This window comes from Melopsittacus undulatus, chromosome 3 (genome assembly GCF_012275295.1).
Source record: "Melopsittacus undulatus isolate bMelUnd1 chromosome 3, bMelUnd1.mat.Z, whole genome shotgun sequence".
Lineage (NCBI taxonomy): Eukaryota > Metazoa > Chordata > Aves > Psittaciformes > Psittaculidae > Melopsittacus > Melopsittacus undulatus.
In genome coordinates, this window is record NC_047529.1 from 98,537,804 (window position 1) to 98,558,516 (window position 20,713).

General features: G+C 54.0%; 2 protein-coding genes across 4 annotated transcripts in view; one reads left to right on the top strand and one right to left on the bottom strand.

The window, feature by feature from the left end:
- Positions 1-54: 54 nt before the first annotated feature.
- Positions 55-7,838, bottom strand: DLK2 (delta like non-canonical Notch ligand 2). 2 transcript variants are annotated; one of them, XM_034061189.1, is made up of 6 exons: positions 7,724-7,838; positions 5,481-5,582; positions 3,851-3,914; positions 3,596-3,726; positions 2,806-2,953; positions 55-2,296 (listed from the first exon to the last, which is right to left on the bottom strand). In XM_034061189.1, the coding sequence occupies exons 2-6, from the start codon at positions 5,551-5,553 to the stop codon at positions 1,519-1,521; spliced, it is 1,194 nt and encodes a 397-aa protein (XP_033917080.1). In that variant the 5' UTR covers positions 5,554-5,582; positions 7,724-7,838; the 3' UTR covers positions 55-1,518. The 2 variants fall into 2 exon arrangements, with proteins under 2 accessions (XP_033917080.1, XP_030901529.2); XM_031045669.2 differs by lacking the exon at positions 7,724-7,838 and adding an exon at positions 5,873-5,933.
- A 10,545-nt stretch (positions 7,839-18,383) lies between these two features.
- TJAP1 (tight junction associated protein 1) overlaps positions 18,384-20,713 on the top strand; it is a 39,694-nt gene continuing 37,364 nt past the window's right edge. Inside the window, exons 1-2 of one of the 2 annotated variants that reach the window (XM_034060733.1) lie at positions 18,384-18,537; positions 19,589-19,663. The gene's annotated coding sequence lies outside the window, so the exon portion shown is untranslated. Of the gene's footprint in view, positions 18,538-19,588; positions 19,664-20,713 lie in introns of those variants that run through there. The other variant, XM_031045645.2, reaches the window with a different exon arrangement.

A 20,713-nucleotide genomic window follows, 5' to 3' on the forward strand; every position in this document is an offset into this window, starting at 1 on the left:
GGCGTCCAGATGTCACTTGCAACCTGAATTATTTTATGATTCTCCAATACACTGTTTCTGGGCTTGTATTTGTTTTATTTGATAAAGGTACATCATCCATCCATGTATTAAAAATATAATCTTTCTGATGAAGCCCCAGTCGCCTCTCCCAGGTCTACCCCCTGGCTGAGTGCTCAGTCCTCTGTCTGCTCCCTTCACACCATCTTGAACTCAGCTCTGCAACCCTACAGGCCAGTAGCAGGGTTTGGGTTGTGGGGTTGTTTTCACCCCACTGCTTAGCTCTTCATGCCTGTGGAGGCTCAGAAAGCCCTGGCAGAGAGACATTGACTGCTGCATACCAGAGCAGTGAAGGCAGGAGCAGACCTAGTACAAGGGCCAAGTGACCTGGCCATCTACTTACTGCCTCTTAGCCATGCTTTAGCAGTGATGAAGGCAGTATCTTATGTTACCTGTGGTAACATAGGCTCTGTAGCCTGTCCTCACATCCACTGTGGGGAGTTCCTTGCTGTATCAAGAAACACTACAATGGCTGTTTTGAGCTGCCAGTCTTGGAGCAACTGGGAGAGAAAAGGAGGATCTGGATCTTACATTGCTACTCAACCTGCCACAGCACATCTCCAGCCTTGTCCATCTCCAGTTTCACCTGTGAGGGCATATCAGAAGGACAAGCTCAAGCCTGGAGGACCCCAGAAGGGAGCAGGCCATGCTCCCCGTTGCCCAAAAATGGTGAGGCAGAAGTGCACACTGGAGCGAGTAAGGAGCTTGGTCATTTGTGGCCAGACCCGAAAGGATGGCTCAGTAAGTGGGGGCAAGAAATTGCTGGATCATCAGGAGGAAAGTACAGAAAGTGTTTGTAACCCCAGGTCTGACAGCAAGAGGAGGGGACATCACCCAGGGCAGAAGGGCATGAGGGGACCCCAAATGATCTCCAGAGTGTCTTTGAACTGGCTCAGGGAACCACAGGGCCAAGGAGCAAAGGTGTTTGCTCACTCTCCAGGGACGTGACATCTGAAATGATAGCTTCCAGAAACAGCTGAGAGCCACCCCATCCAGTACTGGGGTGGGAGGCCTGTGCAGCCCCAGAAGAAATATCCCAATACCAGTGGAAATGAGGACAAAGCCCTCTTCCTATAGTCACAGAGAGACCTTACAAAGGGCCTGGCAGAATTTGGGTTTGCAAGAAGGCCGTGCCCTCCTCAGCACTCCCCGTCCTGTTTCTGAGGGCTCACAGTGGACGATACCAGCACTGCACGGCATGGGCTGCTGCAAGCGGCATGTCACTGCTCCCCTGCAGGGCTCGCCCATTGCAGCCCTGCTTTCAGGTGCCCATGGGTGCTGTCTGAGCACACAGCTCAGACCCAGGCAGCGCCATGACACCAGTATTGGATGCCCAGGGGACTCGTGGATGCATTTGCTGCCCTGGGAGCCCTTCCCTGCTGCCCACCTCGTGCCAGCGCAGCTCCCAAGGGTGCAGTTCGAGGGGGTTGGTGCCAGGGCCCAGCTCAGAGTCCTCCCAGCTCACAGCTCTGTTGTCTTCCTGGGCTCGATCAGGACAGTGTTGAGCATGCCCACCTGACACTCCTGGTCTTGCAGCTTCCTCTCAGCCTGGGAAGGGCTTTGGCACCAGTTTGACCTCTGGCGGCCCCTTTGCCAGTTCCTCAGCAGGAGCAGGACGGTGATGAGGACCAGCACTGCTGTCAGCACCCCGAACACCAGCACTGTCACCAGCTGGGCTTCGCTCAGCCCCGAGTCCCTTTGGGTCACCACCTCCTTCACAGAGATTTTCAACAACCCTCCCCCCGGCTCTTTCTCACTGTGGTTGGCCACACGCCGCCCTGTGACCGCGGTCCTGACAGGCTCCGGCTGCGTCACCCCCAGCATCTCGCTGGTGGTGCTTTTCACAGCTCCACTGCTGTCATGGTTCACAGGGTGGTAGGGGGGAGCCCAGGTGGGCTCGGGGACGGGGATCTCGCAGGTTTTGCCAGTGAAGCGGTCAGGACACAAGCAGTCATAGTCATTGATGCGGTCGTAGCACTTGGCCCCATTCTTGCATGGCTGGCTGGCACAGTCGTTGATGTTGATGGTGCAGAAACGCCCTTCGAATCCCTCCTGGCACTGGCAGGAGAAGCGGTTGACGCCGTCGTGGCAGGTGGCACCGTTGGCACAGGGACGCATCAGGCAGTCATCCACGTCCTTCTCGCAGAGAGCCCCCACGAAGCCAGCGAGGCACCGGCAGGTGAAGTTGCTGGCAAAGCCGTTCTCATCTTGACACTGCCCCCCGTTCTTGCACGGAGACCTGCATGGAGACAGCAAGGGTGGGTCATGGCCATGGAGAGCAAGCGGCTTCCCCCGCCCCAGGAAGGGGAGCACACAGAACTGCTCATGTGAACAGTGGGTCCAGCCCCGTCTCTCCATGAGGCAACCATCTCAAAGAGAAGACCAAGCAGGAGTTTCCACCTCCCCAGGTGAGAGGCTGTGGGACATCCTCAAGGGCTGTGGCTGCATACAGGCCCACCACCCGCCAGGGAAGGTGTCCAGCCAAGTGATCTGAAGAGAAAAAGCACCCTCCTGATGTTCCATGAAGACACAGCGTGTGTCAGCTCATCCCCCCTATGACAACAAAGACCTTGCCCCAGTGGGGTTGTGCGGTGCACATGGCTAAACCAAAGCCAAAGATGGTTTTGGCTTAACTCCGTTAGCACATGGAAATCCACAGATAACGAGCCCAGCAGGGCCACCCTTGGCAGTGCACAGCCCGAGGTTAATGTTGTCTGTAATGTCACTGCCCTCGCTGCTGTGTCTCACCCTGCCTTCTCACATGGCCCCGTCTTCATCTCACAGTCCTTCCCATGGAAGCCTTCTGGACACAGGCAAGAATACTCCCCGTCTCGATCGTAGATGCACTGAGCCCCGTTCTGGCATGGTGGGGACTGGTGTTCGCAGATGTGTATGTCTGAGGGGAAAGGAAAAAGTGGGAATTGGCAAGAAAAGAGGGGCAATGTGACCAATTCAGTTGAAACACACGTTGTGAAACCCAGCAGGGACGGAGAAACTGCAGGAGCTTTTCCCTCCACCTATCCAACAGGCAGCTGCAATAGAAAAGCAATGCCTATGTGGTGCCTCCCAGCTACAGTCCACAAAGTGCACAGGCTTCAGGATGCAGAGAAAGCAAATCATCCTACAGATCTGCAGGATGCAAAGGTGCTGTGCATGTCACCTGGCCAGCCAGTGCAGACCTCATGGCACAGAGGAGCCACTGAGTCCACCAACCACCTGCCAAAGGCAGGAAGCCCTAAGGGAAGCAGGAGGTATTGCCCAGAGCCCAGCCACAGCATGGGAAAGGCAATGAGCCTGCTTGCTCCATTTCCCAAGGCTGGCTGTTATTGTGGCAGCTCTTGCCATGAAGGCAGGGAGCAGGTGCCAGCTGCCTGACCTATTCTGCCCAGATGTGGCAGCCAAGCAACATCCCATCTCCTTAGCAGCCCAACAGCATAACCTGTGGGGCTTCTGGCCAGGTCGGCTCACCTGTCCATGCAGGGTGTGCTGGGCTTCTGCCACCAGCACCAGAGGCTGTGATGTCCAGCCCAGGACTCACCTTTGTCACAGAACTTGCCAGCCCATCCAGTGTGACAGATGCACTGCCAAGGCTGGTGGCACGTCCCGTGGAGACACCCCGGCATACGCACGCAGTCCTCACAGTACTCGCCCTCCCAGCCTGGGTCACACCTGCAGGAGGACAGGGCATGGCAGCATGGTAAAACCCAAGCAGGGGCTATGGAGCAGCTGGCTGCTTGCTGTGCAGGGTTCCCACAGGTATGGCAGTGCTGGGAAACCCTCCAAAAGGCCGTACCTGCACTTCCCATCCTGGTCACAGCAGCCGTGGGCAAGATTACAGCGCTCGCTGCAGTCATCACCTACAAGGCAGGAAACGGGTGGAGCTGGGTTAAACAGAGACTGCAGATGACTCCAGATCTGCCCATGGTCCTTCTGGCTCACAGGGGTTTTTTCTTACTTCCTAAGCGCTCAGTATGCCCTTCCCCAGAACCTTCCTTTCAATGGCTGGATACCACATGAGAGATGAGGATTTCACCAGTGACCCAAGCAGAAATGACACTGCCTTTATTGAGAAGTGGGACCCTGCTTCAGAACTACCTGGTTTCCAATCATCTCCATGTCTCTCTGCTGCTTCCCATAGACTTCAGGCCCCTCTGAGCAAGAGCTGGGTTTGCCCAGCACACCGCACTCTGCATTAAGGTGACCTGTGTAATAATAGAGCCTGACTCACCGGGAACCTTGGTCATGCAGCAAGCATGGTGGGAAAGCTCAGGGACAGGTACTGTAAGGGGCACAAAGGAATTGAGGATGGAAATGGGAAGAATGATTCCTCTTTATCTCTCAGGAAGTCCATGTCCCCAGGGACAGCCATTAGCACAGAGAGGTCTGGTCAGGGCTCCTGGCCTCCTCCAGAACACAGCTGCCAGCTCTCCCCTCTGGCATGGGGAGGTATGGAGCCAGGTATCTGTTTATTTATTTAAAGGCAACAGAAGCTGTAACTGAGCCGTGGCCTCACTGTGCCACTTATCCTCTGCTCAGTGCTGGCCTGTTTTCTCCAGCAAGGTGTCTTCTTTCATCTTCACCTTCCTCTCTCCCTCATCACTTGCTTGCATCTTAGCCCGACAGGGAGCTGGCACTCTAGCTCCATGGGCAGCAAAGCCACAGCAAATGTCAGGAGGCAGGGGGTTTCTGCAGGAGCCTAGTGTGATCCCAGGCCAGGCCCAGGAGATGAACTCCCTTATCTGACTGAGTCCCTCCATCCCAGACCGGGGCAGGTTAAAGCTCCCATGCCAAAAGTCATGTTCTGACTTCCCCCAGGCTGTGTGATGTGCTGCCTAGGAGGTGAGCAGGGGGAGAAACACCCCATCCATGCATGTTTGCTGCAGCGTGGCAGCAGGTCCCACTGCTCAGGATAATAACCTCCCAAAACAAGCCACTGTGGAGCTGGAGAAGCATCCTGGGACTGCTCAGCCTAAGCCTGGGGTTCATTGCCTTTCCTATTTGTAACCACCTTTCCTGGCACAAGGCTTTGAGAATTCATTTCTTACTGGAGCAGCAGGAGAGAAAACTAATCTTTGGGAAGGGATTTTGCCTCATAGGATCCACAATTAGCTGTTCTATTTGGGATCTTCTTTCCTCCTCGTCCTGCCTCTCCAAACAGGTTCATCCATTTAGAGACCCATTCACCCCAAGACAGAGCAGTGGGACCTCTCACTGCTGGTCTGCTCAGGCACTGCAACCCCCATGGGCATCAGAGTGAGGGTCTCTACGGTTGCCACCAGTGCTGGGTGACTGAGCAACATTTTCTGGTCTTCCAGGTCAGACCAGCTCTATTTTGCGTGGAAAACAGAAGACTACAGCAATGCCAAGAGTAGGTTTGGAAAGATGGATATGAAAGAGAAGTGCCCATGTCTACAGAGACTCACCTTGGGCAAGCTGGTGATGGGCCAAAAGGATCCAAACCAAGGACATGAGCTGGAGACAGAAGCTCCTGAGCATGGTCAGCGTGGCCCCACCGAGATGAACACCTACAGAGAGAAAAAGAGCAAGCTCAGAAAAATCCCCTGGCTCACACCGCAGCTTCACTTTACACATCCCTTCCTCACTACCTGTGAGTTTTGACTTGAAACATCCAGTTTTGTACAGACTTGTCACCACACTCCTCTCTGTCCTTCCAGGCTCCTTCTTCTAAGGCAATGTTGGAGCACCAAGAATCAAAAAGTCTTTTAAAATGTACTCTACAGGAGAACTGAGTGTGCACACTCCACCCTGAACGTGTAATAGCTCAGGCTGTTACACAGCATCTCAGAGCACCTACCCCAGCCAGCTGCTGTCAAGAGAGCCGAATCCTCCAGAAAAAACATCCCAGCTGTGGGGACCTTGTTCCAAGATCCCTCCTGTGCATGTTCGAATGAATAGACAGGCCAGGTCTTTTTACAGCACCCAGGCTGCTTTACAAGCCCTTCAGGAAGGCAGGGAGTTGAGTGGATCCAGCAGGTGAGCAGGCGGTAAACAGCAGCCCTATTCCATTTTCCAAGCAAGGGAGTGAAGCGATAGGCACTAGATCCAAGCTGCAGCCCCAGGTAGGAAAAGCAAACACACACCTCTCCCTAGGTGCAGTCTTTTTCCTCAGCTGTCCTGCAGAGAGCCCTGTCAGCCCAGGGTTCCTGCACGCATCTATTTTCCGACCGCCTTCTGCCCTCTTGAAATAACATTAAATACTTTCCAAAATCACTTCATTCCCTCCCAGCCTCCTGGGGTTGTTAAGGGCAGGAAATTTGAGGGTGATATCATAAATATATTACTATAATGAGATGGGAGGGGTTAAACAGTTGTACTAGGAGAGCAGTGAAGGTATGGAGCAGGCTCCATCCAGTTGTGTGGGTGTGATGGACAGGGACCATTCCACTTTCAGCTTGACTCCTTAGCTTGGAAAGGCTAAGTTTGGTTGATAGTTACATGAAAGACTTCATAGATGGGGACAGAAGTCCTCCCACCCACCCACATGTACACATGCATTGCAAGAAGAGGTTTTCGGGTCCCTGCTAAGGGCCTCACCTGCCTGGACCAGACAAAATAGCCCACAAAAACAACGATATTGCTCGAAGCATCTCTCCAGCAAACAAACCATTACCAATGAAGGATGCAGCATTTTCAGAGGGGCTACAGGATGTTACTGTCACTGCCCCAGCCAAATTCCAGCACAGACTGCTGCATCCTCCCTGTCCACAGTCACCACACTCGAGGACCCTCCCTCGCCTCCTGCCCCAGAACACTGGGCAGTGGCGAACAGCTGCTGCATTTCAGGGAAGGGTGAAGCAATTCCTATGAAACTTATAAAATAATTTAGGGCTGAGCAGTTGGTATCCTTTTCCTTCAGGGCTGTGGGGAGCCCAACCTTCAACCACATGTCATTGCAGAGGTCTTTTTTCCCCATGGCTCCCACAGCGTTCCCACTAGAGGTGCAGCCTCTTGGACCTCCTGATGTAGCCACCCCACAGTTGCTGCTCCCAGCTCCCACCCAGGGACCTCGTGGACCCCGACAAGGCGCAGGGGGCATCCTGAGGGGCAGCTGGTGCCCAAGGGAGATGCAAGCAGTACCCGGGCAGGCCTGGCTTTGGGACAGAGGGATGCAAAGGAGGGAGCTCCCTCTATCCCACTGCTTCACTAGCGCCTGACCAGGCTGGGGGCTACTATCCGCCAGCGGCTGCAGGCTGTTAGAGATGGGCCCCGGGACTATTAAACTTCCCCTCGGGAATATTAGGGGCCTCCGTGCTGTTGGGTGCCAACAGGGAAACCCCGTGAAGGGGGCTATCACGCGCTGCCCCTAGTCTAGGGTCCCCTAAGGACCCCTCGGGCTGCGGGTCCAGGGACAGGGGTGGGAACCCGGAGGATGCCGCGCCGCTGCGGCTCCGCGCTCCTGCTTCTCCCCTCCTTCCCTGCGGCTCTGGGACCACCCCAGGCCCTAGTTCCCCCCGGGGGTCAAGGCCACGGGGGTGCCCTCCTTCCCCCCACCCCAAGGCCGGCCGAAGGGGACGCTCCGCGGAGCCCCGCATCGCCCCGGCCCCGCCGGTCCCCCTGCGGCCGGGGAGGCGGCGGCAGCGGCGGGGTTCCCTGGCATAAGGGGGCTGCGGGTCCCGGCCGAGAGCTGCCCCCGTCCCCTGCTCACCTCGGCGACGCGGCTATCGTGTCGTGGGGCTATCGCGGGTGGCGGCGGCGGGGGGCGGCCATGCCCGGCGCGGCGGCGGCGGGGCTGGGGAGGCGCGGGGCTGCGGAGGGAGCTGCCGCCGCGTGTGCCGCTCCGCGCCGCTCCGCCCGCCGCCGCCGTGCAGCCCCGGCCGCCTGCCAGCGGCTGCGTGTGCCTGCACATCCCCGCTCCCTCCCCGGGACATCCCGCCTCCCGCCGCCCCAAACCGCAGGCAGCCCCCGGCCCGGCCCGCCCTGCCCGCTCACCCCTGCCCTGCTCCCGCCTCCGGGGGCATGGGGAAGGGGGGGGCCCGGCACTGCCACACGTGGGCCCGCACTGCCCCCGGATAGGGGGGGCTGCCTCTGCGAGGGTCACAGGTCCTGGCCCCAGGAGCGGCCCATAGAGGATGGAGGGTTCCCGGCCTGGGGGTGTCCTCCCGGCGCGGCCCTGCCCTAGTGGGGACCCCCGCCTGGACCCCCGCAGTTGCACACACAAGCTTGGGCAGGGGACCCGGCTCGCTGCTGCGGAGCGCCTCCACCTCGCAGCCTGGTTCCTCCCTCAGCAATAGGTGTGGGATGACCACAGCCTTCATTTAATTCAGATTATCTGAAATAAGCAAAAACACCTCCTGCAGCCCCTCGCTGCCAGCTTCAGAGGCTACCAACACACCTCGACTGGGGGGTCCATGCTTAAGGTAGATGTGTGAAGTGGAGTTGTCACCCCACAAGAATGAAGACGTCCAGTGATCGTTGGTACTCCTCTCACTGCCACTCACAAGCTGTGGACACCAGCACCCCAGTGTATAATACAACAACCCTGGGAGAGGGGCTGGGCTGTCACATCTTCAGGAGGGACAGCTGCTCGCTCTTCTCCTCACCTTGCATGGCCTTGCTGGTACTTCACTAGATCATATCTGTCACCTTCAAAGGTTCCAGCTATCTTTCATTAGATCACAAGCTCACCTCAGCCAGCCCTCACCCCATAAATTTTGCTGTTTTTCCAGCAGGAAAGAAGAAGAACCATGTCCTACTGGCAGTTACCTGGATGCTTCCACATTCCATTTCATCTCATCAGGCCCATCCCTGCTCTCACCTTCTCCAGTCTCCCTGGCCTTCTACAGTTCCTGACAGCCCCATCAGCACCACACATCCTGCGGCACCTGTGGGTGGCCCCAATGCCCCAGGACAGCCCAATAGGCCCCTCATAACCCAGCTCTCTGCTGGTTCTGACTACAGATCCCTGCTTGCTCCATCCTCTGCAGGTCTGGACAACACAAACCTTCTGAGCAGTAACATGGGCCCTTCCCACCATGCCCATCACTACAGGAGCTGCCTCCTTCCTGCTTCTTTCCTGCCCTCCTGTCACCAGGAGCACTGTTCCTGTCCTTCCTGCCTCCTCCTGTCTCCATCACCCCACCTAACTGCTCCAAGGTCCCCAAAAACCAGGGAGGTCCAAACCTCCCGCTGCTCAGGCTGCTCCACTGGCTCCTCAGGTATGCATGGGACAGGTGTGCAGCCACTGTTCTGAGATGTTTCCTGTGGTTCTCCATGCATCCACATCCTCTGATCCTTCACATCCAGCTCAGTTTGCTTCTGAGCCCTGGTTCACATCTTATCTGGTGCTTACAACAGAAGGGAAAGGGGGAGGCTGAGGGCAAAACACAGCTCCTGGTACTTGCTTCAAAACCAGTCAGCCTTTCCTTCAGTGACTGATGCTCTAGGACCTGGGAGGATACAGTCTTCTCCTCAGATCCCCACAACACTACCTTGCACTCTTCACTCTGCGAGCCATGGTTGGAGGCCAAGTTTTTACTGGTGGTGCCTCCAACAGTGAATGTAGGCTGCTCAGCCTTACACTCACCTCCACTTTGAAATCTTATTGTCTACACTGGCTGCCTTAGATATGGCACCTGTGACACCCTCACCTGCTCTTGCCCTCCTCTGTTGGGATCTGCCCTGGTCCTGACCACACTGTGCTGTAATGCCATTGCACAGCCATGCCTGGGTGCTCTGAATCCTCTCCCAGTTAAATGCACCTAAGAAAACCCTCTGGATGCTATGTGTGCAGGTAGGAGGCTGCTTGTGCTGGTGTCCCTGCACACATTGATACCCATAAGTATCTGTGTCCACAACATGAGCACTGTGGGAGAGGGAGATGGGATTAGGTTGCAGTAAGTGGAGCAGGACATGTGGATCTCCCTGTGCTGCTTCTCTCAGAGGCGAGAGCTGTGGTGCGGAGCAAGAGACGTGCAGGCTGAGGAGGTAAAGCTGGCTGATGGAGATCTGAACACTGAGGCAAGGAAATGAAGAATAGAAATGAGGGTGGGATTACAGAGCAGGGTAAAGGCGTATTTGAGGAAATGGGGTTTGGGGTTTCAGTTTGGTATTGCATGAGAGTATCACAGACAGAAGCAGGCAGGGATGAATGGGAGTAAAAACGTGGGTACAGAGGAAGATGGAATAGATAAGAAGGGAACCCAAACACTGTGGACGTTGGGTGTGCTCCTTCCTCAGCACAGAAGGGCTGCTGTCCCACCCCCAGACACACTCCCAAACCCCAGAAGTCCTTGGGCTGCCTAGGGTAGTTCAAGCAGAGCAGCTCTATTTACAGACCCAAGAAATGGGTGTTGAAGAGGGGATTCCCGCACTTGGCTTAGACCTTGCTCTACTGGGCTCTGATCCCTGCCATGCCATCCCCAGAGGCGTCTCGGATGGAACAGCTGCTGGGTCAGAATTAGGAAGGATTTTTTCCCTAGCCATAAGAGTCCCTCTGCTGCTGTTCCCTCCAGCGAAGGAAATCCCACAAAGCAGGGACCTGGAGTGCGAACAGGAACAATCTGTCACCACCATCTCCCCCTCCAGTACATGCCAGCCACAGCGTCCCTCCCTGGACGTCCTTCCAATATACCGTCACCGCTCCCAGACAGAGGGAGGAATTACCTGTCAAAACCAGCTGGAGCTGTTTCCCTTTCTTCCAGTGTCTGGAACCTACACCTTGGAGGCAGCCGGACATCAGGGGCGAGCAGCAGATGCTGAGCTGAGGGAACAGGTGATGTTGCGTCTTCTCCACTGAGGAGCCTTCCCTGGAGCAAGGATAGAAAGAAACTCTTTCCTGTGCAGAAGCCTGGAGAAACGCACTGGTTCCTGCTCACTCTAATCCCTCGAGGGAGGCAGAGGAGCGGCACAAACCAGCTGGAGAAAGACAGCAAGCACCTCCAAGCTGCCAGCTCCAATGATCATCCTCTCCGGCACCTCTCACTCCGCATCACCCTCTCGCCTTACGCACGGCAGAAGCACGGGGTCTCTGGGTTAAAACAAATGTTCTCTGCCATCCCACCCCCCTTGCTTTTCTCATTCCACCCCAGCCCACAACAAACATCATCAGCTCACTGGCCCTGCAGCCATGTAACCCAATCCCAGCCATTGTTCCCCCTTCCCCAAGGTCTATATTTGACTCTGCGGCAGCACCGTGGCTGTGCGTGTGTGTGTGTGTGTGTGTGCACTCACTACACACGCACGCTCCGATATTTGTTCAGAGCCTCATTCCCCAGATGCCCGGGATTGCTTAGAAATAGCTTCCATGGGCAGTAGGTGTTTGTGCCTGCAGTGGGGAAGTGGGGAGAGGGGGGGGGGGGCAGGCAAAAGAGAAGCAGAGAGAGGGTGAAGGTCAGAGATGGAAAACCTCCTGGCTCTTCCCTCCCAGTTTGCACCATCTCAATGACCTGCATCTCTGTGGGGTGTGGATGGGCTGTGGCTGGACAATGACAGCTCTTGCTCTCAACAGCAGGACTAGTGGCAGAGCCAGAGAATGATGGAGAAAAGACCAAGCTGTGATCTTGGTGAGTCCATCCTGTGTTGCTTTCTAGCTTCACTTTCTAGTAGCAAAGGTACAGTTCAGCCTCCAAAAGCCCTTCAGATTTTATTAAGTCTGAAGGCTGAAGCTACCAGAAATGGCACTGGGGGTGGAAGTACCTAGTTCCCTTAGCCTGGTGGCTCTGCAAGGGGTACCTCAGCATATGTGAGCTGCCCTGGGATTCACCCTCCTCCATTTCAGTACCACGTTAAGGGTAGCCACCCTGGGCTACCCCAGAATATATTTTGTGTTTTCCCAAAGCCTCCAGGAATGCTGCCCAAGCCCAGTGTCACATTCCCCATGATCACAGAGTCCCTGGGAACACTCTCTAGGCTTGGCATAAGCCTCTTTTATTTGCATCCTTTAGAGCCTGCCAGGACACAAGACAAAATCAGCAGTATAAGTGCAGTCAAAATGAACAGCAGGGATTGCCTTTATCCCAAACACCGATGATCTGGGGAACTCATTGCCACTGGGTAATGAGAAAAGGCATTCATTTAAAAATTACTAGATGTCTGTATAGATATCGAGAATAAATAGGAATGAACTCCAAAAAGTTGTAAAATCTTGTGCTTCAGAGCACTGAAAATGAGCTCTAGGCCATGGAGTATGGAGCAGCTTTCCATGAGGGCAGTAATTGTGTGCAGAGCTATGCCTATACCTTCCCCTGAGCCATGCAGACCTGACCCTGGGACAGGAAGGATGCTGGCACCTCCATACATTCCCACTGGACAAAGGTGTGGCCCAGCACACATTTCCCATCACTAAGGCCAAGGGAGGATGGGACTGTATTGGATGCTCCCGTGGTGCCTGTGAGATGTCCTGGAGAGGTGGTTCCTGAGTGTTCAGAGCCAAGTGTCAGCCCCTGTTCAAGCCTGACCCCCAGCTCTCCTCTCCCCTGCTTCGAGCCAGCTGTATGGAGTCCCTCAATGCCAGGGCTGCTGCTTCCTGAGGGGTGTCTGCAACCCTGCACCGGCCTCCAGGTTGCTGCTGTGCTGGGACTATGTGACTGTCTGCTGGGCTGCTCCATTATAATACATCTTCTGAGTGTAGGAGTGTGGGTGTAACGGACTTGAGTTCAGTGCCTGGCAGCCTCCAAACCTGCTGTGAGGAGCTCAAAAAGTAAGCTTAAGTCACATGTTATTTTGAGATACAGATTCCCTGAGTCCACCCCAGTATTTCTATTCAAGACAAGACAGGGGAGGAGGGAAAAAATAGAGAGGTTAAATACTGGAGGCAAAAGGAGTAGTTAGATCTGAAGAGGGAGGAAAGAAATTGAGTTATATATGATGAAGGGCGACTAGAGAAAAGATTTTTACCTTGCACCCCCACAGCTCAACAGACTGAGTCATCCTCTTCAAAAAAAGCACCATGATTTCACTGAGAAGGTGTTTTGTCCTGTGATTTCTGGCTTCCCTCGGAGTGTGTGTGTGACAGCTAATGTCAGGCCTCTCTCAAGGACACAGACTTCAGGGGCTGTACCCATTCCCTCACCAGCCTCCCTCCACTGGGAGGAGGTCTGGAAGCACAGCAGTGGGAAGGAGTTGTCTGCCAGACTTTCCCTTTGCTGGCACACACTTGTGAGTGCCTCAAAGCCCACCTCAAGCCATGCCCTCTCCATTTCCCCTTCCAGCTGGCAGCTGGAGCAATGAAACCTCTTCATCTTACCGGGAGTGCACAAGCATTTAACAGGACTTAAAGCAAATGTTTTGAGCTTCCTTGGTGCTTGCCTCTGATCTTGCTCCTGGGTATTTACAGAAATCGGTGGATCTTGGCATTTGCCACAAAACCTCGCAGGACAGCCTGTTGCACTGAATTTCAAGGTCATTCAAAGGTACGGCCTGTGCTTAGAAAGGTTTGGACCCTGGGTTCAGAGGAGAGGAGTCCATAATTAGCAGCTCCAGGGGATGTGGATGAGCAGTGGCAGGGGGAAAGCTAATTGCAGACTGACTGGCTCCTTGGCCTTCAGCAGCTCCCGTGAAGCCGGGAAGCAGTGCGTTCAGCCAAGCACCAAGCGTGTCCTAGGGAAAGGTAATTCCTCCCTGGCCTGCCCGGACCCGTCCCTGTAAACAGCAAGAGCTGAGCGGGGAGAGCAGAGCAGCAGATTTCATACACAAAAAAGGTCTCTGAGCTGGAGGCACGCGCTAGGCACGCAGGAGGGCTCCTCAGGATCACACAGCCACGTGCCTCTGCCTGACAGAGCCCGTGAGTCCCTGCTCTGCCCTCCGAGGCTTTGGGGATCAGATCCTTGCCCCCCATTTGTGCACCTTGGTGAGGTGCCATCCCCAGCACCCCGGCATGCAGTGTCCTCCCTCACACAGGCAAGTGCTCTGCTCCAGACCCAGATGAAGCCCCATCTTCCTGTGCATATCAGGGAGAGCTAGCTTCACACCTAACCCCTCTGCTACCTCTCTTTGTGCTCCAGTGAGACATCCTCCCCCTTCTTCTCTACATACTTTTAACTCGTTTAATTTCAAACACTTTATTAGCATGACAAGCTAAACAAGTTTTGACAAAGGGGAAGGGAGGCAGAGCCCCTCAAGTCTCAGTCTGAGGCTGATGCCTGACTTCAGCCTTTGCTTCCTACAGGGTTTTGCCTTGAGTTGGAGAAGCTATATTGACCCTGTGCCATTTCTGTCCACTCCTTCACCAGGATAAACTGCTGGCATGGGAAGGTAACTGACTTTCCATCTCTGTTGCATAGCAGCACCCATGCTGGATTTAGCATCTGCTGGGGCAAAGGCTTTACAGGGAGCATTGGTAGGGCTTGGGTGAGGCTGATGGGAGGAGAAACCACAGTGCTGGGGCAGCTCCTACTGCAGGGAGCTCACCCCAGGGACCAGGGGTAACTGTTGTGTGGATCCCAATGAGAACTGTCTTTTTCTGGCAAAATAACCTCTCTAAGGTCACATCCCAGTACCTAGTCCTTTGCAGAGCCCTGGAGCTACACAGAGTGAGAGTTGGAGGCATCTGAGCTGGACTCAGTGCAAGAACTGGTTCACCAGGTGAGCGTGGCATGGAGCCGGCGGTGAGCAGAGATGAGGGGCATGCCACAACCAAATACTTGAGGCCAGAAGACCCTGATTTCTCCTGCCTTTCCCTGGGAGTGATGCAGCTGGTGCAAAGTGAGCGCAGGGAGCACAAATCCACAGCTGCCAGGCTCTGCAGTCCCTGCTTCACAGCAAAATACTGCGCCAGGGACAGGGCGAGAGATGAGAGCCTGCTGTTACTCACCATTTATGGCTAATTAGAAGTGGCCAGTAGGGGTCACTGATATCTGTTTATTTTACCATAATTATTTTACTATATTTTTATACACATGCAAATAAATCTACAGAACACCCACAGGCAGCAATTGTAGTGGGGAAGTGTTGATGTGCAATGTATTCATCAAGTATACAGGCTGGGGGGAAATGCCCCTACATATGCCTGAAATACCAGTGTGAGTTTTGCATCCCTGCTCAAACCTTGTAGTGTCATGAAACCACTGAGCCGTGCCAAGCATCAGGGTACTGTGATGGTGGGTTTCTGTCGTTCTCCGGCTCTGCCTTTGTCTTCCATCCTGTATTGGCAAAGAAGCTTTGAGAGACATGCAGAAATTCAAGCCTCAGGGGCAGGATATTGTGTCTGCTTGTCTTTTTGTGCAGTGCCCAGCACAATTACACCCCAATTGGGATCGGTGCCTGGGGATCCTGACAGCAAAGTATTTGGCTGTGAAAAAAGCTCCATGAGATTTTTGAGAGTTGTGTCTTTGTGAGCCCGAATCTTCACTCTTACGTAGCGGGATGGACTGAATTATCCACATGGGTGTTGTTAGGAACTGTTTTACTGGTGGGTTGTATTCTTCTGGTAGATGCATGCTCCAGGCATGCTGGCAGGATGTTAGCTGTCCAATTCTGCATCCACAGACTTGTTTGGCTGTCCCAGGCTGGCTGTGTTTCACTGATCTTATTGTTCCCAAGATGCAGTTGGTTTCGTGTGCTGAGCTCCTCTTGTACTGACATATCCCAGAGTGCAAGCTCTGCTCAGAGTGTCTTGGGGGTTTGTGGTTTTGGTGGGCTCAGCCCATCCATGAAACCTCTTCTGCCTCTGAGCATTTCCCAGTTGAGGTCTACTGGGGAATCCTCTGTGTAGCCGCTGTCAGAGAAGTGGCAGAGGAAGTCCCTTCAGAACTGACGAATCCGAGCTGGAGGAAATGGGACTTCATGCAACCCTTGGGCAGGTGACAGCATCCAAGCCACCAAAGGGTGGTCTGGCATCCACCATCTTCCCAGGTTGGTGGAGAACTTGAGAGGACCAACCCTCCACTGCCTTCTTCTGGTGGGGAGGCTTTATTTCTGGCATTTACTTCTTCACTAGCCGAGACCATAGGTACTTCAGAGGGATTTGTCCTTCCACAGGGTGGCACCTGCCCCTCCAGGGATTCCTTTTATACAGTTACAGGGCTCTATATAAAGTGCTGCCGGCTGGAAAGTATTTTGAAGAGATTCCTCCCTGCTCTTCACTAAGGGTCATAAATTCAGCTGGTATTTGAGAGAATCTCAAATGTACTTCCAGGACTGTTTGCTGAGGGCTTTACATCCGCCAGAGGCCACTTAAAATAAAAGGATTATTGGGAGTCAAGTTTTAGATTACCTGGTGCTTGTTAATTGCACTGCAGAGGCTTTAGCAAGCAACTGGCTCTAGCAGAGAGTAGCACTTTGGTATTAATGGTGTTATATAAATGAACATAATGTAACCTAGCGTCATGCTTCCGCATCATGTCACATCTCTGGTCTCAGGGCAGTGGTGAGACCAGTTCACAAGCATACCGGATACAAGAAAAGGCATGGGGGATGTGTGTGGAGACAGAATAGGAATCAAAGCCTTTGGGATCTGAGGAAGGAGTGCTTTTCAGTGCTCGGGTGTTCAGGCATACTGAGTTCAGTTCCTGTCTCCCTTTGGCTGTATGGCCTTGGAATCTGATTTTGAGAAGGGTTGAGTTTAACGGAAGCAGTAAATGCTGAGACCACCTGAAAATCAAAAGCTCTCCTTCCTGCAGGGCTTATTTCACCTAGACTTGCAAGAAGCTTGCAGTCCTACTTTGACAGGTCGCCAAAGAAAGCAAAGGACTTCAATCATTGCTGCCATCAGTGCACATGCACAGAAACCTGAACAGCCCACAACTGCGAAGGCTCCAAGCCAGTAAGGCCTGATGGAAATGAGAAACCTCACCAGCTATGAAAATTTCATCAGCTGGTGCTATGGAAGCAAGAATCTGGAAGTGCAGAGCAGATGGGCAGCCTGGATTCTTGAAGCCATTGTCCTTCTGATTGTTATCTGACTCCAGCATAAGGAGGATTTGGAGAATTTATGGGGGCACAAGGACTGAAGGCTTTCTTGAAATATCCCTGCCTGACACGTGGCATGGTGCAGACGCAATTGCTGGGAACACAGCAGAGGTTTTTGCACAATATTCCCAAGGTCATGGAAGCAGGGTCCTGCTGAGCACCTGTCTTTTATTGTGTAAGAGAGGGGACCGTGTGGACAGAGCTTGCAGTGCTGCCAGCTGGTACTAACTGAATGCGACTCTGAAGGCTTCGTAAATGCTGTACATCATCCAAATACTACTGGGACTGTTCTCAGCCACACGAATTTCCTCTGGAGTAGGCTCCAATATTTACCATGTGAATAATCAATTCAGGAGATGTTTGTGAAAGAAATGATAGTAGGGAAAGGGAGCAGAAGGTGAGCAAGTCCATGTACCAGACATGGGAGGGAACAGACAAAGTACCTGTGTGAGGTACTCAGAGTGGAAAAATGGAGCAGTTTATTTCAAGATTAAAATGTATTGACTTCCTGAAGTCCCAGGGCTAGAACACTAGAGTGGAAGATTTTGCAAATGAAGACCAAAGCACATTACTAAATTGCATCCAGGTTGGACTAGCTCTTGTCCACCTTTGGCTAGTACACACCGCCCTCAGCCCCTCTCCTTTAAGAAGGCAGCAGTTGTCCTTGAGGCTTTTAGGTAGATATTCCCATTTACTGCTCCCCCTCCTTCTCCTCGCATGGAGGACCCTTCCCTAGTGATAGGCTATGATATGCCGCAGTCTGTCACCGTGTTTCTCAGAAAGTGAGGCACGTAACAAGGGAAGGAGCTAACCCTGGACACTGGCTCGCAGTGAATTGTCCGGCTGGTAAAGACCTGAAGCGGGTGGATCACTTTAGGGTCCTGAGTGCACCCTCAGGCTTTTTTATGCCACCCTCATCAGCTCAGGGGCTGAGCTGCCTCTTTTCAAGGTCTGCTCTCAACTCTGGAACCTCGGAGATGGCCGGTGCGGTGCCCAAAGGCTGCAGCCCGGCTGCTCCGCTGCAACCTCCACAAGCACAAGGCAGGGTCTTCATCCTTCCCAAGCGGGCGAGAGGGCTCTGCCAGCTCAGTGCTGCGAACGGCAGCTGAGCAGCCGGAGAGCCACCCCGTGTACTTCAACACATCTGAAGACACCTCACCCTGCCAGCTTCCCACCCGAGGGCACGGGGTCCCAGTTAGCCACAGTACCCCTGTGCCATGCCCTCGGCACCGCCTCCTCTCCCCCCCCCACTCCGGCATCCAGCTCCTCTCGTCCCGGCCCCCCCCCCCGCGCGGCCCTGTTGGTTTCGTCCCGTAGCCCCTCTCCCCCGGCCCGCCCCTCTCCTCGCGTTGCCGCGGTGACGGGGGAGACGCGCCGCGCGCAGCCACGCCTGGCCCCTCCCCCTCGCGTGCTGGCCGATGACGCAGCTGCGCTGCGGCGTGGGGATTCCGCCGGATTACCCGGCGTGCCCCGCGGCAATATGGCGGCCTGAAGCGAGAGCGTGGGGCCGGGCCGAGCGGGGGCAAAGTTTGGGGCGGGCTCGAGGTGGGGCTGAACCTTGGCAGAACCGGCCGCAAAGTCACTGGGACCCCGGGCGGAGCCGAGCCCGACCGGGTCAGAGCCGGGCTGGGGCCCTAGGGGCGGGGAGCGGGGAACGCGACCGGCTCGGGACTGAGCCCGGGCCCAGGCGGGGCCCCCCGCGCCCCCGGCCTCGGCGGCCTTCCCGGGCGGGCTTCCCTGCGAACGGGAGGGCTTTCGTTTTTCCCGTGTGTGGGCTGGGGTCGGGAGGAGGTGTCGAGTTCCCCGAGGTCTGCGGGTCTGGGCGGCTTGCACCGTGGGCAGGGGTAGTCAGCCAGGCGGGGTGGGTGGCGGGTGTTGGCCGGGTGCGGGAGCATGGTAGGGCCACAGCCTCGACCCTGAGGAAGGTGCAGTCCCCATGGGGAAGGCTGGTAGTACTAATGCCTCGGCCATCGGGGCTTTAGGGACCCCTCCTTCCTGGGGGAGAGACCTGTGGTGGGGAGCAGAACAGGCATGGAAGCAGCAGGCCAGGCTAGGTCCATGCAAGCTGTAGCCTTGTCTGGGTGACGGGGAGGTAGGTAGTGGGGAGATGTGAAAGCAGTATTTGTGCAGGGAGCATTGCTGAAGTAGGGGCTGGAAAGTGGAACAAGTCTGTGCCAGCATGTGTGTGTCAAAGAACCAGAGTATCACTGACAGGCAGAACTGGAAGGGAGGCAGTAGTACTTAACTGGCGCCAAATCTGGTGGGGCGGGGGGTGTGGGAAATTCTCTAGCAGCCTGAACACCCTCTCTAGTGGAAGAGATGCTTCCTGCTATAGAATTAGTGAGTGGCCCCTGGGAACATATGAAGACTCTAAAGAAAAACAGGCTAACAGTAAATACTGAACTACATCTTGCTTTGGGCTTGAGCACACTGCATGGAGCAGAGTAAAAGATCAAATGCTAATAAACAGATTTATAGGTGGGCAGGAGATTGTACTGATAAGGTATCACAGTGTGCAGATGATGTGCAAGTCTGGCAAGGCTGAGAGTGACCTAGATCTGAGAGATGCCAGGTGGACATTGTCCACTGAAAAGAATCACCCATCAAATGTTGATAGTTCTGTGCCAGCAAAAGCTTTTCAGTGGTATGCATCTCTGTTTTACAGATTTGGAGAAAGGACTGAGATAAAGGGCCTATGTAAGAGGAAGCAATGGGTTCTTGTTGAAGCACCAGACAGCAGGTAAGAAAACCAGGCATGAGCTGATGCTGAGTCAGACTGCATTCTTTTGATCCCACTGCTTACATTTTTTTTTGAGGATATGTGGACCACATACCTTAGAAAGTGTCCTTCTGTGTGGTGTTCTCTGCATCATGGTAGGCCTGTGTTGCCTGCATTGCGAAGCCTGGGTTGTCAATGAATTGGGAGTGACCCTGAAAAATTAATTTAGAGCTGGGAGGAGATTTCAATTAAAGCTGTAAGCCAGTGCTTGTTACATGCCACCTAGAGAAACAGTCCAAAGTCTGTGCTGGAGTAGCTGTGCTGTCTGTGTAATCACAAGAGATGCCAGCATCCCAGTGAAATCCTTTCTGATGGTCTGCTCTTTCCATAATTGCAATGCCAAAGTTAAGTAATTCTAGTGACCCTTTCTTCTGTTAGGTTATTTATTCCAGCCACATTGTTTTTTTTCCACCTGTATTTTAACTGATCTCTTGATGGTTGCTGCAGGTGTACTGCTGGCCTTTCTGTTCTCTCCTGAACTCACTGTTGAGATCCAATTTGAATGAGCAGCTTTTTGGTACCCATCAGCTTGTCCTTTGATCATACCTTTCAGTACTTATCGAATCACTTTTAGTACAACTCCTTTTTCTTTTCTTCACTTACTGAATCACCGCAGAAAGTGTATGTACCCCAATAGTGCTTTGCATACAGTGTGTTTCAGCTTCTGGATGTTAAATCAACGTTTAAGCAAGCAGGTCTTAGCTCTGATATTATGAGCTTTTAGCTATCCATTCCTTCCCAGGCACACAGTGCTCTTGAAATCATGGGAATGCATTTCAGCAGAGCCAACAGAGTTCCAAAGTGCAAGCCATGGCTATCTTCATCTTTAATATTAACAATGCAGTGGGTCAGGAGGGGAAGAGTTATGTGCCAAGACATGTTGCCTCTTCAAACCAGCTCTCTGAACCAAAGATGACCTCACATTCTTTTCCACTCTGTTTCAGGTTGTTTGCTGGGTGCTAAGTCACTTGCTTTGCAGCTTTCAAGCCCTGAGTTCTTACCTCTGCTATC